Below are 21,772 nucleotides of genomic sequence, written 5' to 3'. Positions count from 1 at the left end.
AATGTTCTGCTTTTATCCCAGTCCTTGGGGAGTAGGTGCATCTATGAGCATGTAGAATTCCTAAATGGGCATCTGCAGCTGAAGTTCAGTTCAGCAGGCTTCTAATCAAGTTATTCTGCGTGAGCTTAAAACTGCTGCAGCTGGGATGTGCCATACATTAAATCTCAGTGCTTCCAGTGTGTCTTGCATGCAGCAGGATCACATAGGTCTCGTTCTTGATCCAGGTGTTTTGAGGTTCTATTGACAATCCTGGAAAAACCCAAATTTCCTAACTGAAGAAACTAAAAAGTTATTAGAAAAAACCCTGCAAATCCTTTATACTGGTGAGTTAAAAGTATATAATATCACACATGATATTGATGGTTCTGGTTGTTGGTATTTTGTTAAGCTCTTTTTTGTAGTAGTATTTAGGTAAGGATTTTGAAACTGTCTTTCAAGTTTTAGAAGAAGATGCTGTAATTTATGTTCCTACCAAACCTCTGCTATTTTCAGTTTATTTTTCCAGTATTTCATAAAGATACTAGTATTATCTATTAATAATAATCCTCAATAATGAGTTGTGATGTGAGTTTTGCCTTTATCTTTAGAATTTTGACAGGAAAAAATTAATTATGTGTCTGGTTTCTGGCCGATACTTTGCAGCAATACACCTCAAGTCCAATCACAAGGATATTTTAAATTTTCCTTTTGATCAGATGGAAGTAGATCAAGTGATTAGCTGAGGGCTCTTCTGTAATTTTCTCAGAAATTTGTCTGGATGAACTTTACCATTCAAAGGCTATTTTCAGTTAACTGGATTCAAGTGTAGACCTCCAGTTCAGCATGCCTTTATCTGAATAGCTACATCAGTATAGTTCTGTAGCAGGGGGGAAAAAAAAATCTGCAGATATCGATGTATCAATCCTACATGTTCATAGAGGCACCTATTTCCAAAGGACTGGAATACATGCAAACACTTGGTTGACGGTAGATATTGACCAGGAAACTGACATGTTGTTCTGAGCTCCAGTAAATATTTCTTGATGCACTGTGTGAGAAAGTTTTCTTGTCTATACCTAATATAGCTTTACAGAGTGTGTGGGCAATTAGCGAGGTGGCTTTTCATAGTGTGAAAAAGGAAAGTCCTTTTTTCTGCTGAAACACATGTGAGCTAAATAGCAACACACATCAACTTCTACTAAAAGAGATGGCAGCGGACTATAGAAACCACCCTCGAAGGTCTTTTAATTTTATGAGAGAAATCCTAGATGCCAGGGATCTACGAACGTGGGCATCCCAGCGACCCTATCCATCGGTACCACAGAAGCGATTGGATTTCTGAGGTCTGGTGCTGGCTGAGCCGCTGCGGCGGCGGGGGCTTCCAGGCGGGACTCGGACCCGGACCGGAGCCGAGCCGGGGCTTTCGCCTCCTGGTCAGGCGAGGTGCGCTCCTGGCTGCCCCGGCGAAAGGACGGGCAGCTCGCTCTGGTTACGCCCGAGAGCACCGGGAACCCCTGCCCAGGGAGGGAGGGGACGCGGTGACGGCGAGGTGCTGCGGAAGAGGCCGGCGCGGTGGCCCCGGCGGCCGCAGCCCCGCATCCCCCGGCGGCCGCGGCGGGACCGGGCGGGGTGAGGCGCACACCCCACCCCGGGACGGGATGGGATGGGCAGGGCAGCGGGCGGCGGCCCGGGGAGCCTCCGCCGTAGGGAGATCGGACAAAGGCTTCCAGGAGAGGGAGTGGCAAGCGGCCGCCCAGCCCTCGGCGGGCTGCGGGCGGGTCGGTGCCGCCGGGACGGGGGAGAAGCAGACGAGACAACTTCCCCAGGGGCAAGGGGGGGCCGCAGGAGGGCGGCGGCGGCAGCTCCTGTCGAAAGGAAGGGGCTCTCCCGCGCCGCTGGCTGCCTCCCCGAAGGTGGCTGCGGGGAGGGGAGGCGGGGGAGGAGCCGGGCTCATCCCCGGGCGGGCGGCGGCCCCTCCACTGCGCCAACCTGCAGGCGGGCTGGAGGCGGCAGCCCCGCCCGGCCTCGGCTGCCGGGGCCGCGCCGCCCCTCGCCTCCGTCCCGGGCACCGCCGCAGGCAGCCGCTTCCCGCTGCGTCGGTCCTGGACTGCAGCTTGCTGGCGGCCAGGGCAACAAGCAGCGGCGTCTTGGAGCGTCTTCTTTCCCGAGTGCCCCTTCATCTCTCCCAGCCCGCTCCTCTCGTACCTGCAGCCTTTCTTTCTCCCTCCACTCCTCCTACCTTATTTCTGCTCGTCTCCTCCTTCTCTTACCATTTCCTGGTTTTAAGGGTTTTGATTGTTTTTTTTTTTTTTTTCCTTTCTCCTGCCCCCGTCCTGTTCCCTTTTGGACCGTCTTCGTTTAGTGCTTCTTAATTTCTTGATTTCTTCTGATTTTTTTCCTTGGACTTTGCCTTGTCATGTCAAGATGGAAGTCAGGCATGACTGGCTCTCCTCATCCCCCCATGAGGGCTTCGAGCAGATGAGGCTGAAGAGCAGACCCAGGGAGCCTTCCCCAAGCCTCACCAGAGTAGGTGCGAACTTCTACAGCACTGTCAAGCAGCAGGACTACAGTGCCAGTGTCTGGCTGAGGAGGAAAGACAAACTGGAGCACGTAAGCCAGCTTCTTTTCCCCCCCACTTTTTTTTTTTTTTTTTAAATTTCTAGACCTCTGTCTAGGTATTCTGTTAGGCTGTCTGCCAGCTGGGACTCCAGAAGAAAAGTGTTGCTCCAGTAGTTGGGCATGGCATTCCCCAAATGATAGAGAAAGGAGCTATTTAGAGGTCCCACAGTGGTCAGATCTGAGGTAAATGGGATTGTCAGTACTGTTCCAAACTACATGCGAGTCTCCTTCTAACTGGAAATATTTTTTAACCTTCTTGGCTGATTCCTTCTTCTACTCCAGCAAATTCAGCACTGATGTGGGAGGAGAAAGATTGGGATGGTGCAGATGGAGGTTAGAACATTTATCTCACGGTGATTATAATGTAGTTCTAGAATAGCTAAAAGAAAATAGCTGCTGGTTGTTTTTTTGTTTTGTTTATTTATTTATTTTAAATTTTAGATGTGATTTTCATTATCCCCCTCCCCCATCTTTTTCTTCTCCATGCGTGGGACTTGGAACACACGCTACCTATGTGGAGTGGAGATTTCCTTCAAGACTTTTCTTGCTGCAGCAGTACTACATGACATAACTGTGTTTGAGGCCACAATAGGACTGATACTGTGAATAGCTCTCGTGAATATTTTATGAGAATTTAAGGTGCTTCAAAGTGTTCCTGTCTTGGATGATGTTTGAAAGCATTTTTCATGTTACTTGTAACAGCAAGGAAATGGGTTGAGATGACCTGCACGCTGTGTAAGTTTCCTGCATAGCCTTTTAGGTGAAACCCATTGTTAGAGTGTACAGTACAATCAAGACAGGAAAGTGACTGCATTTACAGGGATGCAAAAGAATGTGGATGGGCTTGCATAATGCAACAGTCTGCCATTCTTTACACTAGTGAGTAATTTGCAATCAGTCACATTGACTTCAAGAGGCACAGGAAAATATTTCTTATGGTACAGCCACCTTAAGTCTCTTTGAATAGAAATGGTCTGATTAGAAGGATAAATTGCCTTTATTACATGAAAATCCTAGATGGCACAGTAGAATCTTTAAAAGGTGAAACCTGAAAGAAAGTCCTTTACCAGCTAGTTCATGGACTGTAACCTTCCCTTCCCCCTAACGTGCAGAGTGTTTTATCCCTCTTAAATTTGAGTTGTTAATACTTCCAGGGAAATGACAAGAACTGATGATCTGTTGGGAAGATCACATTTCAAATGTTGAGGAAAGTATTGAATTCTGTCTGCCTTTTAACACAATCTTGTGATTCTTCACACTGACAACAAAGCTTCACAGTAGTAAGCTTGTAAGTGGAGTATTCTCCCATTGTCAATCAAGAATAAAGGTCAGTGCCTTATCTCAGTACAGCTAAAACATCACTACTCAGATTTCTGTGCTTTCGGCTTTTGTAATGGATTTTGCTACATGTTGATATCTATGATCAAATGAATAATTATTAATTGTGGGGGGATTAATCTGTCAACAGTTTGATATCTGGTAGCTGAATGGTTAGATACCTGTCTACTAAACCTTATCACAATATTAGCAGGAAGAAGGAAAATAGGCTTTAACTTGTTTGAAGATTGGAAGTGCAAAACCTTTATTTTGTGTGTGATTTTGTTGCTGTGTTTTTGGGTTTTCTGGCTGTTCTTGGGGGCTGTTACTATTTTTGTTAAGTCAGTATTTTATAACAATAGTAGTCTTCAATATCCTTGCAGCATTTGTGTGAAAAGCTTTCTCTGTAATCTGCAATGATGTTCTTCTGGGGGTTTCCCTCTCATTTGATCCAGTTATTTTTACTCCCACAGCCTATTTGAACAATGCAAAGAGAAAAAAAAATGGAGCATTGATAACCCTTGCTTGCCATAAACTATTTATTTACTTTACATTTATTGTGACTACCCCACAATACGCTGATAAGCTAACAGATAGTTTGTTTTATGGTTTAAGGCAACTGCATTGCTGGTGAGTGTTGTAACAGACAGGCTATTGCATGAATATAAATAAAATGTCTATTTATTTATAAATTCTATTTTGCTTATACAGTTTTAGAGCAAGGTTTTTTATTTTTTTGTTTTCAGATGAATCTTTGAGGGGTTTGAGTGTTCTCTTGCTAAAGAAGTTATTTCCTACACTCCACTCTTCCACTCCAAGAGACAAACCAATTACTTTGAGATGCATCATTTTGAATGGGATAGTCACTGATATATGATAGCTTATGGCCTGTACTGCATAATGAAGATATTCACATCCTCCATCCACCTCACGAAGTTTGCATAACATTTCATTACAGCTCCCTCTGAGATAATCATGTTACTTGATACCTACAAAGAAAATCAAAATACAAGGAGTGAGCATTCATGGAGGCACTGAATTTAAAAGTATATCATCACAGACTTGAGGCTGCACAATGACCGGTTAGGCAGAAGAGGGGTATTTAGTGAGTGCTAGTCAGGATACTCATGATCAGATTTTGAAGTTTCATGTGTACTCTTCCAGCGTTGTGGAGGGAGTGGGTTTTGCTTCATTGAAATGATTTCTTAAATTGATTTCAGTTGTAACAGGGATGAGATTGGGCCAGCGTATTTTGTTCATTACTTACAGTGACACCTTGTAGGCTACAGTAGGTATTTTATATTGACCTTTGTTGAAGTGAGTAGCCTAACTTAATCATGTGCAACACTTACTAATCCGCATACAGTTTGATGGGTTAAAAAACATCTCCTGAAGCCAATTTGTGTCAAATTGTTTATGTAAAAAGATTCTCAAATACTGAAACAGTTTGTTTCTAGATTTCAAAACTGTAACAAAATTGTGGGTTTGGGTGTGTTTTTTGGTTTGGGTTTATTTTAGGCTTTTTCTTATACAGATGTCAATTTGAGGACTGTGGTAAAGAGATTCAAGAGTATGATAAAGAGGTTCAAAATTACTGCTTTATCTCTTCTGAAAGCACAAAACAATTTCAGGTGCACGAACTTGATCCAGTTTCTTTAAAACTGATCAATATTTAATTATTGACTGACCATAGAGGAAGTAAAAATCTGGAACATCCTGCTGGTGTCTTCTAATTAATTGTTCTTCAAATGGATCTTAATATAGTGTGGCTCATTGACTAGCTGGTTTTGTATGGTTTTCTTTTGCCAAGTGGCAGCAACACAGCTTGTACGATAAAAGATTTGAACACAACCCACCCCTCTTCTTTTGTGAACTCAGATGCTGTATTTAAGATTAAATGAATTTGCTGTAATATGTTTGAAGGCCCAGTGAGGAATTTTGGCTGAAGTGAGGCCTCAGTGTATATGCATGCTGTACTCAGTGTGCTGAAGAGCCATGCTGTTAATGGAGGAATTTACAAGAGATGTGAGGAACTCCCAACATTGTAGATGTGACTACAGTGATGTTGCAAACCTTTGCCTGAAATCCCTGCAGAGCTGAAATTGTTCAAATTCTATGTATTTGCTTCAACTAGTTCCTTATGCCTCTGTGAAATTGTTTGCCTGGCTTTTGGAAGGGTTGGAGAGAAAATGAATGTGTGCAATATTGTTAAATTCTTCTTTGCATATTGGTTTTATTTTGTTTGTTTATTTCTTTCTCTTTGTCTGGTGTTGCCTTTATTAAATTAAATGTGAATTCATTCAGAGAAATAGAAGGAGGTAGGGATTGGGAAAGGGTCGCTAACCTGCTGGGATGATAGGAGTTGGTCGGTCTGGTTTAATTTGCAGCAGCTCTCCATCCTGTCTCCGCATCCCACAGTAATGACAGATACTGAATAGTTCCTGGTACCTCAGCAAAGAATTCTAGAGAACTTAATTTTAAAGCATAGAAGCTTCAAAATCAAACAGAGTTCTTTCTAAGCTACAAGAGATATGCTTCAAGCTTATATTTGTTTTTGACAAATACAGGTATTCTTTCTCAAGGATGTAGTGGTAGTCTTCTCCAGTAACTTCTACATTTAATTGTTTGCTTAATTATGTTAAAAGATTGAAAAAATTCTCATTTAAGAAACTGCTTCTAAACTAACTTTTGGGGAGACCTGATATCAGTACTGTTACTTCCTGGCAATCCTCAGTCTGTTATTTTTGAAGAATCAAAAATAAAAGAATTTATTGACAATTATTGCATTTTTTAATTTTATTTTTTTTTTTACTGAAGTTCTGATTAGCAACAAGGGCAGTGTTGGGATTTTCAGAATCTAAATGCTCCTGCTGTTACTTGACCAGTTGATGTTGTTGTTCAGCACACTGCTATGCCTTTGGCAGCATTGCTACCCAGGGAGGAAAGTGGCCATGAGGTATGAGGAGTGTCATTTGGCAGCAGAGGCAAGTATCTAATATGCAGCTGTTAGGCTTAAGACAGTTTACAATGGTGCCTGACAAGCATGGCCAGAATATTTCTCAGAGCTACATAAGCAAATCCTAAATAAAATATAGCTTTAATTCACCTGTCATAATACCTTTATGAAAGTTGAAATTCCAAATCCAATCCTGCCAGTTCATTTTTATTATTCAAAACCTAGTAAGTCTGTTAGGCAGATTTTGTTTTTCTCTTCTTTTTTTAATGATACTGGAAATTCTTAACAAAAGCATTGTTGGACAGTTTCCAAGTGCTTTTCTGCTCTTACATTGAAATTAACACTAATGTTAAAAGCCAGAAGATAGATTTGTAACCCAGTCAAGCCAAAGCAGTTGCTGCAGAGAGGCAATGGCTTCAGTTTAGGGAAGAATAATGCAAGGATATAAATCAGAATCCACAAAAACATTCCCATATTCCCAAAACAGCCCCAGTCTTGAAATAAATGCAAACACAGGTCTTCTTTTGAGTTAAATGAGTTCATAGAATCACAGACTATCCTTATTTGGAAGGAACTCACAGGAATCATCTACGAGTCCAACTCCAGGCCCTGCACAGGACACCCCAAGGATCACACCAGGTACCTGACAGCATTGTCCAAAAGCTTCTTGAACTCTGTCAGGCTTGGTGCTGTGACCACTTCCCTGAGGAGCTTGTTCCAGTGCCCAGCCACCCTCTGGGTGGGGAAAGTACCTTTTTTCTAACATCCAACCTAAGCCTGCCCTGACACAACTTCAGGCTGTTCCCTCAGGTCCCGTCACTGGGCACCAGAGAAAAGAGCTTGCTCCTCCTCTTCCTCTCATGAGAAAGGTGTAGATGGCTATGAGGTCTCCTCTCATTCTTCTCCAGGCTGAACAAGCCAAGTGACCTGGGCCACTTCTTTTATGGCTTCCCCTCCAGGCTTTCACTATCTTTCACTAGTCCTCCTTTGGACTCACTTTTAGCAGCTTTATGTCTTTCTTGTATTGTGGCACCCAGAACTGCACACAGGACTCAAGGTCAGGCCAGCAGAGCAGGACAGAGCAGAACAATCCCCTCCCTCACCAAGCACAGTGATGCTGTGCTTGGTGCACAGCTGGCAGAGTCTTTTGCACTAGGTAGGTATAAATAATTTGTCATCTGGAGTAATGTCAGATGCCAAGACGAATGGCATGTTCCATGTAGGAAGGGACATAGATGGGGACAATTCAGAAGGTTCTAGAGAATTAGTTTCCAATATTTGAAGCTTTTTGATGGTGTGGATGCTGATTATAATTCCAAATGTCTGTCTGGTCTTGGAGATAGATATCTATATTTAGATTTCATCATTAAAATCAGGGGAAACAAACTCAATTAAGTTAGAGGGATTTGGGCTTTTTCTCAACAGGAGACTGGTGTTTGAATTGCCTGCCTGGAGCAGTGGTACTTAGCATGAGTTGTGACTCTTGCTGAAGTAGTAGCATGCAGTTTGCTTCACTGCTGACAGACTGTGTGTGGAGGGGAATTGTTATGTCGAAATGCTGATTTCCTTGCAGGTGTCTTTCTCCAGTAATGTTTTGTAGACAAACATAATTAGAGAAAATAAATATTCAGAAAAGTGGGAAAAGGGGACCAAAATAATTGAACAGTGTTGGGAAAATACTGAATAACATTTTAGAGCAAAAAAATATAAACTGTTTTCTTTTGAAAGTGGTATGGGGAATTTCAAATCCTGAGTAATTTATTGCTGTAGTTACCACACACAAAAGTAATTTTGTATTGCAAAGCAGTGAAAATATGATACCAAATAATTTGTTTTTCTCTTTTTAGTTGTAGTGGGTTAACCATGGTTTTCCGCCAGCTGCCCACCAAGTCACTCTCTCTCTCTCTCCCTGTCTCCAACAGGACAGGAGGAGAACATGAGATAAAATATCTCTTAGCTTGTGATAAAGATGGGGAGTTCACTAATTACTGTCACAGGCAAAACTTGGGGAAAAATAATTCCATCTCTTTCCAATTACATATAGCATAGGACTGTGAGAAACGAGGACAAGACTAAAATCGCCTTCTCCCTCCCCCCCATTTTTCCCGGCTCAGCTTCAGTCCTTTGTTTCTGAATCTTGTGCCTTCTTTCCTCAATCCCCCGAGTGGCACAGGGTTTTGGGAAATGGTGACTGCAGTCAGTTCATAACACTTTGTCACTTCTTCTTCACGGTTCCCTACTGTGGTGTGGGATCCCTGCCATGGGATATAGTCCCTGTCAAGCTATTCCAATGTGGGTCTTCCACACACGCTGTAGCACTTCAAAAACTGTACCAGCATGGGCCCTCTCCATGGGGTGCACTCCAGGAATGGACTGTTCCAGCCCCCCATGGGCTCCAATTCCTGCTCCTTTGTGGGCTCTCCACAGGCTCCATCTTCCTTCAGAGCACATCCGCCTGCTCTGGCATGGGCTGCAGTGTGGGTACCTGCTATACCTGCTCTGGTGTGGTTCTCCATGGGCTGCAGGGGGTCCACCTACCCTCTTCATGGGCAGCAGTGGAATCTCTGCTCCAGCACCTGGAACGCCTACTTGCTGTTCTCCTTCATGACGTTGGTGTCTGCAGGACTGTTTCTCTCACATTTTTCTTGCTCCTCTCCCATAGCTTCTGGGCAGCAGTTTTTTCCTTATATGTGTTATCAACAGAGGCACTGACCAGTCCTATTGACGGGCCCAGCTTTGGCAAAGAGCAGGTTTGTCATGGAGCCAGCTGGAACTGGCCAGCAGTGTCTGGCATGAGGGAGCCGCTGGCCTCACAGAGGCCACCTCTGCTGTGGCCCCTCACCCCCAAAACCTAGCTGTGTAAACCAAATACACTAATCCTAGGGGCAGCTCTTCTTTCTCAGGTGTATGAGAAAATCATTCAATATTACATTAACCTAACACATCAGTTATGATTTCAACATCCGTCACTTTCAAAGTCCAAATCTCTAATGCTAAATTTAAAATATTTGAGAGGCTTATTCACTGTAACAAGCTTAATTTATAGTGTCTGACTTTATGTTGTTGCACAGGAATACAAAATAACTTGAAGTTTCAAAGTTGCTCTTAAAATTAATTTATATATGCATGCATTAATTAATTTATAATTCAGCCCATTCAGGACTTCTTAGAAATGAAGTTTTCTGGTTTCTGAAAAAAAGGTATATCTTAGTCTGCATTTCTTCCAGATGTTAATTTCAGTGTAGGTATAGGAAAAGTGCTTTGCGCTGCTTTGCTTTTCATAATGCTACCAGCATTAAGGAAAATCCAAGTTAGTTTTTTGCTACTGTCATCCTTTATTTTCACAGCATTTACCATCCTTGTTTAAGGATTTTGAAAAAGGAGCTGCAGAAACTTGCAGCTTAATCTCCTTGTCTGCTACACAACCAAATACTCTGTCTGCAGTCTTCAGTGATTTGGTCTTGTAGCTGACCATTGACTGTAACACACTTAAGGGGGTAGTAGGAGTGCTTAAAATACTAGGAAAATCATGCTTCATGAATATCTCCTCACAAATGCTGTCAGTTCATTGTCTGTAGACAATTCCCAAAGAAGCTAGGTGTTATGACTGCTTGCATGTTTAGCTTAGGCCTTCTGCCTTTCCATAACCAGGAATGCTAAAATACTGAAGGTAAAATAACTTTACCAGAGTATCAAAAGGATGGAAACAACTGGCCAGCTCATGCCAGTGATTAATAAACTCTGCTTTATTGTCGTTCATGATGGGAAGTCATATACTCTTCATTGTTCCAGAAAAAGAAAGTCCTGTGCTGGCAGTAAACTCCCTAGATCTGTCTCCCCTGATGGAATGTTTTCTTGAGGCACAAGAGATGGGTTTCTAACAGCCCACCTCTTGGGTTGCTTTTTTGTTAAAATTATTTCAAGTCTCATTTCAATGCACTTTTGTAGTTTCATTACTGAGAGAAAAAAGGATAGGCACCCTGTTAATGTCTTACAAGGTCCATCAATCCATATATACCACATTGCTCCTGTTGTATTTCAAAGTCTGGATGGAGGTTTCTTAAAATGAAATTTGGATGCAATTTTTAAAATTTTTGCACTTCCAGATGACAGCTGGTAAAGTGAAAAAGTGTAACATTCATTTTCTCAGTGCAGTGGCACTCCTGTGGTGTCTGTAAGTTTGTGTGGTCTGAGTGGACAATCAAGTTGTTTTCAACTTGCCCTTCACAGTTTCTGGGAACAAAAGTAGATTACTTGAGGATATATCTCTGTTAGGCAATAAGTTTGTGCTGGCACCCCTAAACAGCCAAATCCAGGATGTGTGCTTGCTTCAGACCTGCATGCCCATGTGGCAGTGATGAGCTGGGTGTGTTCCTAGGTGCTCCCTTGCCTCGTGGAGGTGCATTGATGGAGAAATGAGGCACTCAGATTCGCTGGTCATTTGTGTTTCAGAGGAAGGCAGTTAACCCACTGTCCCCTCAAGTGACAAACGCTGGGCTTCTTGCAGATGCTTGACTATCTACTGTGCCTGAGTGGGCAGAGCTAAAGAAATGTGTGCAGTGAGTTGGGAGAACCTCAGAAGTTCAGCAGGGGGAAGAGAGGAAATGAATGATACATTGGTGCCTGTTAAGTGAATTGATTTAATCAGAAAATAATTTTTATTACATTGGAAACTTATTCCTAGGGGTTTTGTTTTGTTTTGTTTTGTTTTTTGGTTTGGTTTTTTTTTTTTAATGCTTATCCATTAAAACTTAGTCTAATTTTTTTCTTGTTCTTAATAGGATTTGCTCCTTGGAATTCTTTAACTTCTGTAAAGACTTTCCAAATATAACATAGGATTTGAATATTTTTTTAGGCATTTGTCTTTTTTTGTTTTGATCAATGCATTGTGAATTTGACTGTGTAGATAGCATCTAGCCCTGGACAAAGAAATATCAGAGTGGTATTTTTAGTAATATTACTTTGGCTCTTCATCTGAAGATGAAGAAAATTTTCCCTATTTTTCCCCACTTTTGCACAACCTGTAGAATCCTCTATGTGCAGTATTTTTAGGTGAATAAAGTCCGTTTTATTAATTTCTTATTTTAAACCCAAGATTTTGAGAGAACTTAGTAAGTTTAATTTTTGGCCTAGATGGTTACAACACTGCATGATGTCAACATAATCAGCAGCTTGTTTTGTAACTGAAAGAGTTGTTGCAGCTCATAAATACCAGTTATTCTATTTTTTTTGTTGCTATTCATGTATCTCTATTTACAGTTGTAATTAAATGTTTAATGAAATAAAAAAAGCTCATGTATTTGAGAATTGCTCCTAATAAAACAAATAGGCATTTAGATAATTCCTGGCATTCCAATATATTAAATAGGCTGGATTTCACCAAGGCATTTTTAACTGTTTGGTGGAGAACCAAATGTGGAGCAGTGATGAGATAGTGATAGGGGCCAGCTTAAAATTCTTGATCCTGTTGTTACTGCAGGAAAGGCATATGTACTTGGGGTTGTACTGTAACTTAGTTTTCTTAAAGTCAGTATACGCTGTAAAAAGCCTGCCATTATGAGCAGAGTCGTATTTGTTATGAAACACAGGAATGTGTAAAAGTTAATAAGGTATTCAGCACTTCCAGCCACAGTAAACATGCCTTACTCTACTTTTCATGTTACAGAAATTCTGCTGCTGTGTCCATTAAGTTTCATGATTGATCTTTTCTAGGCAGGGGATTTTTTTGGTAAAGGAATATGCTTCATGGGCTGAACAAACTTCAGGCATTACTTCAGCTGAGGCTATTTGCTTCTGAGAACGGTGTTTAAGGTGACACTATTTCCTAAATGCAGCTTGTGAACTTTTGTTTGATCTTGTTCCAAAACCATGATCCATTGACTTCATTACTATAGATTCAAGTTGTATATGAGCCCCGTGAGAGAAGACTGTAAAGACTGTACATCAGCTCAGCTATCATGGATTTGGAGATAAAAACCAACTTCAGTACCTCATGCTAAGCAGTTGGAGGAAAACTCTGTTTTGGAATCCTCACCTTTTCTTGAGCTTTAAGTCTCTAGATCATCAGGCTGATTGCTGTATAAGTTATTTGAGAACACTTTGCAGTTAGCACAGGGCTATCAGAAGAACAGGAGGCATCCTAATGTAACAGAGGGGATGTAAGAAACTGTAATTTATGTGTGAATATGGAAAAATTATATAGATCCAGTTGCTCACCATTTAATCCCATCTTAAGGTGTTCCAGAAGGGAGAATATACAAGGAAGTCAGATGGGTGCAGGATGCATTTGAAACTGCAATTATGTGCCAAGAGTAATGAATGGATATCTTACAAAAACTCAGCAAAACTAAGCTACCTGTGAAATTATTTCTTTCTTTCCATTAGAATACTTCTGTACTTCTTTAGAAAGTGTAAGTGAAAAACAGTGCCAGTCATGCTAAAAAGCAAATCCAACCTAAACTGGAATATAATTTCAGATTAATGATAGCAGGTATAATCTGTTTTCATGTTTTGTGCTAATTTAAGTGGAAATGTGCACCTGCTTCAATGGTAAGAATTGGGGAAAAAAAGAAAAATAACAAAACCACCAAAACACCTTGTTGCCTCTTGTGAAAAATGAGTTAGATGTACAAATAGAAGAATGTCCTTTGGAATGACTGGTGGCTACAATAAAAATGAGGACTTATGTCAGGTTCTGCTATTTCCCCATAGTTTGTTGGAGAGGACCCATAAGCATCTAGAAATGCTTGTATTCCTGGAACATTAAAAGAAGCACAAGTGATTGAGGATCTTACAGAAATTCTTGTGGCTTTCTGGCAGCTGCTGACTAAAGTTGGCCTCTGACAGAAGTTTAGTCTCTTCCTGGGCAGTGATAAAATAGCCAGCATAGAAAAGGTTGGGAAGATGAGTGAAATGGAATAAGTTAGAGCTAATGCTCTGTCTGTTTGCTCTGGGGCTGGAGCTCTAACAAGCCTTTGCAGTACAGTGGGAGGGGATTTCTGTCTTCTGAAATAGAAGTTGATGTGCATTTGTAACCCTGTGCTGCCCATTTGCCATTACCTTACGGAACAAAGTGTTTCAAAGGTTTCAAGCCAATGGGTTGGCAGGGAACACACTGTTTTCTTTCTTCCCCTGAATCAGTACACTCCATGACTTCTTCCTGCTTATTAAAGAATTGTCTTAGGCCTGCAGCCATGTGTTCAGTCCTATAAGCTCTAATACTGAAGGCAGCTTTCTACTTACTTCATGATCTTAGATGCCTTACAGAAAAGCAGTTTCCCTGAGTTTTCAACAGGATCCATAATGCTAAGTTCGGGTTGGATAGTGATACTCTTCCCATCATTTAGATGTGGCTCAGTCATGGTTTGAAGTGTTTGCTAAACTGTACAAATTCTCTACGTATCTTTTCATGAAAAACCAATATGTTGTGTGACATCTGACTTTTGCTGTTGACTAGGTGAAGAGTTGCTCGGAGTCATGCATGCAGTCCTGTGCATAAGTGCTGCTTAAAACAATATGGGATGAAGTATATTCAATTCTGCTTCTCTGTCAGAACTGTGCTTTTTAGATCCTTTAGAAGATGCACCTTTTGAGTGATTCCTCTTACATCAATAAAGACTACATAATTCCCCTGGTTAGTGCAGTGGATGGAATGGCTCTAAGAAAGGATGAGTTGAAAATTAATTATTTAAAACAGACAAAAAGATCACTGTTAAATGAAAGCCAAACAATTTTGAAATTATTTGCAATTTTAAACTATTTTTGAATTACTTGTTTGTAGAATGTGAACCAAATCTATGATGCTGAACACTGATTGGTGCTTATTTGGGATGTTGTGAGCATCAAAACACATCAATATACCGAATGCTATTTTCAGGCTTTTACAGTGTAAATGATTTATTGTTTAAATAACAATTCCTTTGGGTCTAGCATGAAACAAAATCCTTAAGTGTTTTGGAAAACGTTACCCTTTTGAGCAATGCTATTTCCTTTGCCAGTGTGAGCTGCTGTCCCTGCAGACTTTTCTTTCAATTCTCCATTGGGCTTGTGGCAGGCAGCTAACCCCTTCTGTGTTACTTTATCCCATTTTCTGCAATATTGTTCTCTCTGAGCCTTTTTGTCATGGCTTGGCTGCATCAAACTCCTACTGTGGAAAGGTGGAATGTGCCACACTGTATTCTCTGGCTCTGTATATATGGTCTCAATGCGCATCAGCATAAATCAATTTGCTTCTCCAACCATATGACAGCTGAAACGTTAGTCTGCTGGAAATTTCAATTTTTAAGAAATACTTCTTTTTCTGTTTGTGCACTTTGTTCCTCTGGTGTGTGTCTGTGCTAGGGCTGTTCCAGGCATTCTGTTTGGCTTTAAGTAACTGTTGCTCATATCCATTTTTTACAAGACACTGTATTGCACAACTGTTTCCCTTTTATTTCTCCACGGTTGGGTTTACCTACCCAAGGCCCTTGGTTTTTAATTTTTTTCCTATTTATATAATCTCATCAATTCTTTCATGATGCTTATTTTTAAATTATTTTTGTTTATTCTCTTGTCCCCACTCTCTTGCTCTGTCCTCTCAAACTCCTCTAACAAATCCCAAGCTTTGTTTTAGTATTACATGCCATGTTCTGCAATGCACCTTGTGTGAAACACCTAGGGAAAATGTGGTGGGCAAAATATGTGTAGGATTTGCAAGAATGCACTTCTCTTACAAGGTTTATACATAATTTTCCTTCTGGCAGGGCAACACTTTCTGAACTTCTTAAGTGATTTGAACTCATAAATCCCAAATACGCACTTCTGAAAACCCTGAAGTTGCAAGGAAGATAGAAGTTTCTGAGTTGTGTGAGTGTGAGTTGACTGGCAGCCTTGCAAGTACGGTTTATAGATCTGGTAATACAAAAGGCAATGATTATATGAAAAGCAATAAAACTTTTCACCTCCAATGTGACTTTGCCGTGTCAGCCAACAGCATATTCTTGCAGAATCTCTTTCCTTTTAATTAAATAAGGACTCTGATTTTTTTTCTGTGAAGAGAAATACAAGCAACTGTACTGTTGTGTCTTGAAAGGGATAAAAAAACCTGTTTCTTTTTCTTATGGAATTTGTTTTTAAGTGACTGCACATTTGTTTCTGTTTTTCAGGAATAGAAAACTGAGAGTGCATCTTTTCAAGTTAGCTTATGCAGGTAGTAAATAGGATTTTCTCTGATCAAGTGAGAAATTTGTGGCAGATGTAGAAATGCCTGTTTATTATAGATGTACCACTGTACAGTAATTCCTTCTTATTTACAGGCCACAGTACCTAAGACACACATGAAGTACTTGAAATTTTTATATGTTTTAGCACTCAGGTTACCACTATATGTTGTATTTTTGTTGTTTTGGGTTTTTTTTAATACATTGCTTAAATAAAGGGGGTAGAGGGGTGTGGTACTTTTGAAAGGCTGTAAGATCCCTTCCTGTTTGGACTTACCTGGCTGTTGTATTTGAGCTGGTGCTTTCTATGATTTCTTTTTCGCTAAAAGTCTCACCCTAACAGCTATTTGCATTTTGAGGTTTTTTTAGTGTGTGTTTCTCTAGTATTTGCAAGACTAAAAATATTTTATAAGAACCTTTGGGGATACTTGTTGCTTTGTTTATTTACTTAATGATTCTGTGTGGCATCAGATGTCCTCAGTTTATTTCTGGGCATTATTAATTTTTGATAACATATCTGGCTAATTGTTTCAGGCTCATAGTGTGGAGCTCCTGACTTGAATAGAACAGCTTGATGAGGAACCAGTTACTGATGAGTGTTTGATTGTTACCACCATGAAGGAAACACCTTCCCAAAACACCATTCTAGATAATAATTGCATGTCTAATTTGAGATATGATGATGGTGACGTAGTCTGAAAACTATAAAACTGCTGGTAGTGGCCTCTCTTCTATGAGTTACATTGGGTTTACAGTAGCTTGTTCTAGGTCTACTTAATTAATTTGTATATATGTGTATGCTTTTAGCCATTGAGCAGGATATTGTAACAGGTAGCTTTGTTTAGTTGCTTTTATTGCACATATACGATTCATTGTGTTACTTTCTTCCTTGAATAAAAGCGTCTTAGAAGCAGAAGAAAGGTTTTCTTGTTATATTGCCCTGGCTGCTGTGCTGTGAAGAGAGAGATGAGTGGTTTTTGAAAGTAACTGAGCCATGAGACCAGAGAAGCTTTTAGGGTGGAGGTGGGGCAAGCAGAGGGGGAGAGGAACAATGAAGCTTGAAGAAACTGAAGGAAACCATGGGCTGAAGATTGCTGAAAGGAGCAGGGAACTTGGTTGTAGGAGTACACAGAAAGGTGGAAGCTCTTTTAGGGTTCTTCAGTGGAAAATACGACTGTTCAACTCAGCCTTTGAATGCTTTTGACTTGGATCGCCAAATCAGAGGAAAAGACCTGCCCTGCAACATAGGAGGGCCAAAATCTGGGGGTTTTTTTTCAGATTTTTCCATGCAGTAGGTTTGAGTTCTGGATTCTGTATTAGCTTAGTACTTTTGTGCAAGCAATTAGAAAAAGAGTTGTGTAGGGTTTTTTTTTTTTCCTTCTTGCTGTTTGCTTTTGTCCGTACTTTTGCTATATTCACGGTAGGAGACTCACTGATTTCCCCTGAAGGCTCTGCCTGAAATGAAGCTCCATCATGAATCTCCACATACAAACTGGCCAAATATTGCAACGAGACAAGAACAGCAAAAGCAACTTTTGTGGTTGACTCCTTGGAATAGTGGGCTCTACAAACATACACGGATGTTGATGCAGAGATTGATTTTCTTTTCTCAATGTAATTGGTATCATGGACACTAGTGTTTTCCTGAGACATGTGGAGTCATTGGCTCACTGAATTAACTTCTGTTGCATACCTTTAAGTGAGGGATATGAAAGCTACGGAAACCACCAAAAAGGGGAATATTAAGTATTTAGAGTGAATAGGGGTCACTCTTACTTTACATAAGCAGGGGATATTCTTGTGAGTTAATTTTGTCAAAGTCATAGTGCATCTGACAAGTTCTTTAGGATTTTCTGTTGGTTTAAATTCTTTATTTATTTGCAATTCGCTATATATGACTGGACACAAATAATGCTGTCTTCCCCTTGCTCTCTACTTTTTTATATTTTCTGTTTGCAGAGAAGGCACAAGAGTAATTTCTAGATGGCCACATGAACACTTCAGACATAAGCCTTTGCAAATGTACATTTGCACAAACATTTCTCAGGTGAGGTTCTTTTTCAACCCCAAAAAAGCTCATTCCAAAGTTTGTATGTATGGATGTCACCTGAAAACAGAGGTAAAACATAATGGTCTCACCTGATTTGTTTAAACATACTTATTCTGAGATACAGGATTTTTGGTTTCTTGCTGTAGTTATGTCAGACAAGTTGCCATTCATTTATGTAAAGATTCAAGCAGTTTTCATACCAGTTTGGAAAGAAAAACTACATTAAAAGTAGAATTTCTTCCTGAGGACTCTAAACCAAGATTTTAACCAAGAAATGAAATAATTGTTTTTCTTTGCTATTGCCTACCATATCATCTTTAAGGTTGTTGTACAGCTTGGAGCATGTAGGGAGAACAATGCGGTCACTTCAGTCATGATTTTTTTCATGTCAATAACCCATTGCATGCTATGACTAGTCTCCATTTGTCATTTGAGTGACAACATTGTCTTTCTGAGAGTTGAAATGCCTCCCTTTCTATTGTGTTTCATAAGCACTTTCACTTGATAAGGGAAATGGGAGTTGATATTGGTATTTCAGATAATCCGGAAGCTTTTATTTGCTTCCTTCCTCTCCTTTATGTTGTGGGACAGGAAGATATATAGAGTACAGATAAGAGCATCAGGTCTGACCTAGAGTTGCCTCCAAGTACAGTATTAATGCTATGTATGGCAATAGCAAGAGTTTAAATTCTTACATTACTTTCACTAAGTTTGCATTTTCAATAAAATTAATTGTTGGTTGCAGATAAAAGACATTGGATTGTTGGGAAACTTTAAATAATACCAGTTCTTTCATTTTCTCAATCCTGAATTCCTGACTATGTATGCATCCTAATGGACTAATTTCAGAGGGAGGGGAAAGTATTATTTAAAGTCTAACCTATTTGCAAAAAACTTCTTTTACTCTCTTAGGAAGCTGCATTTTCCCCTATGTAATAAGGTTTGAGGGAATAAAGGTGTGGATTTTACACTGTCTTTTCCTTTTGTCTGGTCTTTTGGGATCTTAAACATAGGAAAAAGGGATCTTTTTCCTATTCTAGAGGTAGTGGCAGATATCTTCTTCTTGCAGACCTCAAGAGAAGGTATATACCGCTTGGAAAACCTGTTTGCAATTTCCACCTCTAATAAAGAAGTGGTCATAATTTCTCCCCTGCACCTGCTCTTAAGTGCACCTGGCTATTATCTTCCCAGGATTATTCCCAAGGCAAGGTGTCTGCAGTTAGGCTGACTGTAACTTTGCTTGAGAGATTTCAGAACATATTTGTGACTAGTTCTTTTTGTAGTAGACAAAAGAGTATCTGACAGTAGAAGTATTACTTTGAGAATCAAAATGTTGACCAAGTTTCCTCACATGCCAGAAGTTTCTTCTGTCACAAAGTCAGCTTTGCTTAGATTCCCAGGAAAATGGCTGGTCTTTGAAAAAGCAGTGGAAATGAGCAGAGAAAGTATTACTCAATCTTCAGTTCATTATGGTTTTATATTCAGTTTCTAGATTCAGTCTCTTAAAGTTGGCCTAGTGTAAAGAAATGTTTTGGGCACAGACAGGGAATGAAATCTCAGGACCACTCGTTTTAAAGGTAGAGTGGAAACAGGTTTTGTGTTTTTTCTTGTGACCTTGGGCAAGGTACCGTACTCTTACTGCAACTTGTTTCTCTGTATCTATAGTGGACTAATAGCATTACTCAGCTTTCTATAGGGGTTCTGGGGATGTATCCAGTAATGGTGATAAAATATACATGTAGACAAGTTGTAAACCATGTGAATAGTCACCAGCTCACCAGAATAGATGGTACACTGGAAATTTTACATGTAATTCTAAGCGTGTCACCTCTGTGGGTTGATGGTCAAATGGGGTTGGCCACATTCCTTGTGTTGCTGCTGGTCATCCTGTGACCAGAGGCTAAGCTGATCAACTTGATGGTTTTTATAGAGAGTTTAATTAGTTTTCTTCCCAAATGGAATTGGTTACTTTCTTTCAGATAGGTGAACTGATCTAGCATTCATGTTGCTGAAGAGTGAGCAGATTTGATGAAAAGAAAGGAAGAGGAATGTGAGAATAGGAGAGGAGCTGATCATAAAATTCCCTTTTGGTGGTCAGTGTACTCAGGTTGGCTGAAATGCAAAGCAACGTGGCAGTTGCAATACACAATGATACTTGAGAACAGATTACTTCGATTACTTGTTTGTTCCATGTCAATATCAACATTAGCCATTAAACAGTTAGCTTTCATAAAGTGAAATTTGACTTACCCTAATCCAAAGTGTAAAAGGTAAAATATTCCCCAAAAGGACAGGACTAGGTTATTTCTGTAGACCTGCCTACTGACTTTTGAGGTAGGGCTCTGATGTGCTTGGGAGTTCTTGAATTTTCAAGATGTGTCCTCACTGCCTTGCAGAACTTGGGGCTAAAAGCAAATTGAAGCATATAATTGTGTTCTTACAGGTGGAAACTTAAATGCTATTGTAGTACATTTTCGCATTTTGCTAGAGCTCCTTCTTAGGCTTATTTATCTGAACAAGGGCTTTTGTTTGGCTTCAGGGTGAAGGACAGTCTGGGTCCTAGTTTTGAAAGGCAATATTAATATGAAAAGTTCTTAATAACGGCTTCTTCAGAGAGCCTTAATATGACAGTATGCAAGTTCAGATTTCTTCTGTTCCAGCATACTGATTTAGCTGTTGTTTCCTTTCAGGAAGAGTGAAATTTTGAGGCATGTGTTATTAGACATTTTTGATTAAACTTGCATTGCTAGTACAAATTCATAATATTACTTACCAGTCACTTCATTTCCCACACAAAGTGTTTCTTATCTGCCTCCTTTGTGGAGTGCACTTATTAAAACATAGGCACACTGGACACACATGCTCCAATAACTTCTATAGCATTTATTAGTATTTGTATCCTCTATGTGGCCATAACTTCACACAGCGAGGAGAGCTTATCCTCAAATACTTGGATAACAGTGCAAGATGTCACTGGACACTGATAGGTCTCCATTGTCTTTACATCTGCTTCTCTTTAGACCTTTTTACATACTAATTAATTAATTCATTTCCTTAACTGTCTTCTTCATGGCCCTTTGCTTGACTCTCTTCAGTAGCCCCATATTTCTGCTGTACACAGCACTGCAGCTGTGGCCTTACCAGGGCGGAGTAGAAAGGGAAGGATCCCCTCTCTTGACCTGTCATCAACACTCCTTCTGATGTAGCCCAGGATAGTGCTGGTCCTGTTTGCCACAAGGGCGTTTTGGTGTCTGTGGGCATCCCCAGGGCCTCTTCTGCAAAGCTGATTTCCAGCTGACTGCCCCAGCTTGTACTGAAACATTAACTTCTGGATTGTCCCTCTTCTGGTGCAGGAATTTGGAGTTCCTTTTGTTGAACTTCTTGAGGTTCCTCCAGGCTGTTAATGTCCCTCTGGATGGCAGCACAACCCTCAGGCATATCAGCCACTCCTCCCATTTCTGTGTCATCTGCAGTCTTGCTGAGGGCATACTCTGCCCCATGATCCACCTCCACTCTCTGGGCCTGACCCTTCAGCCAGTTTACAGTCCTCACTGTCTGCTCATCCAGCCCATATTTCATCAGATCCCCTGTGAGGATCTTGCCAGAGACTGTGAAAGATCAAGTACCAAACCACATTTATTCTTGAACAGGTCA

General features: G+C 40.4%; 1 protein-coding gene across 2 annotated transcripts in view; it reads left to right on the top strand.

Moving 5' to 3' along the window:
• Positions 1 to 248: 248 nt before the first annotated feature.
• The window catches only part of PLD5 (phospholipase D family member 5), a 166,182-nt gene continuing 144,658 nt past the window's right edge, over positions 249 to 21,772 (top strand). Inside the window, exons 1-2 of one of the 2 annotated variants that reach the window (XM_066180409.1) lie at positions 249 to 323; positions 2,404 to 2,589. In XM_066180409.1, coding sequence (XP_066036506.1) covers positions 2,404 to 2,589 — 186 coding nt within the window. In that variant the 5' untranslated portion in view covers positions 249 to 323. Of the gene's footprint in view, positions 324 to 2,292; positions 2,590 to 21,772 lie in introns of those variants that run through there. The other variant, XM_066180410.1, reaches the window with a different exon arrangement.

The sequence above is a fragment of the Chamaea fasciata genome, unplaced genomic scaffold (assembly GCF_029207755.1).
Source record: "Chamaea fasciata isolate MVZ Bird 193981 ecotype frontalis unplaced genomic scaffold, bChaFas1.0.hap1 SCAF_3, whole genome shotgun sequence".
Classification (NCBI taxonomy): domain Eukaryota; kingdom Metazoa; phylum Chordata; class Aves; order Passeriformes; family Sylviidae; genus Chamaea; species Chamaea fasciata.
Note: the sequence above shows the minus strand (reverse complement) of the source record. Positions and strands in the feature narration are given on the sequence as shown.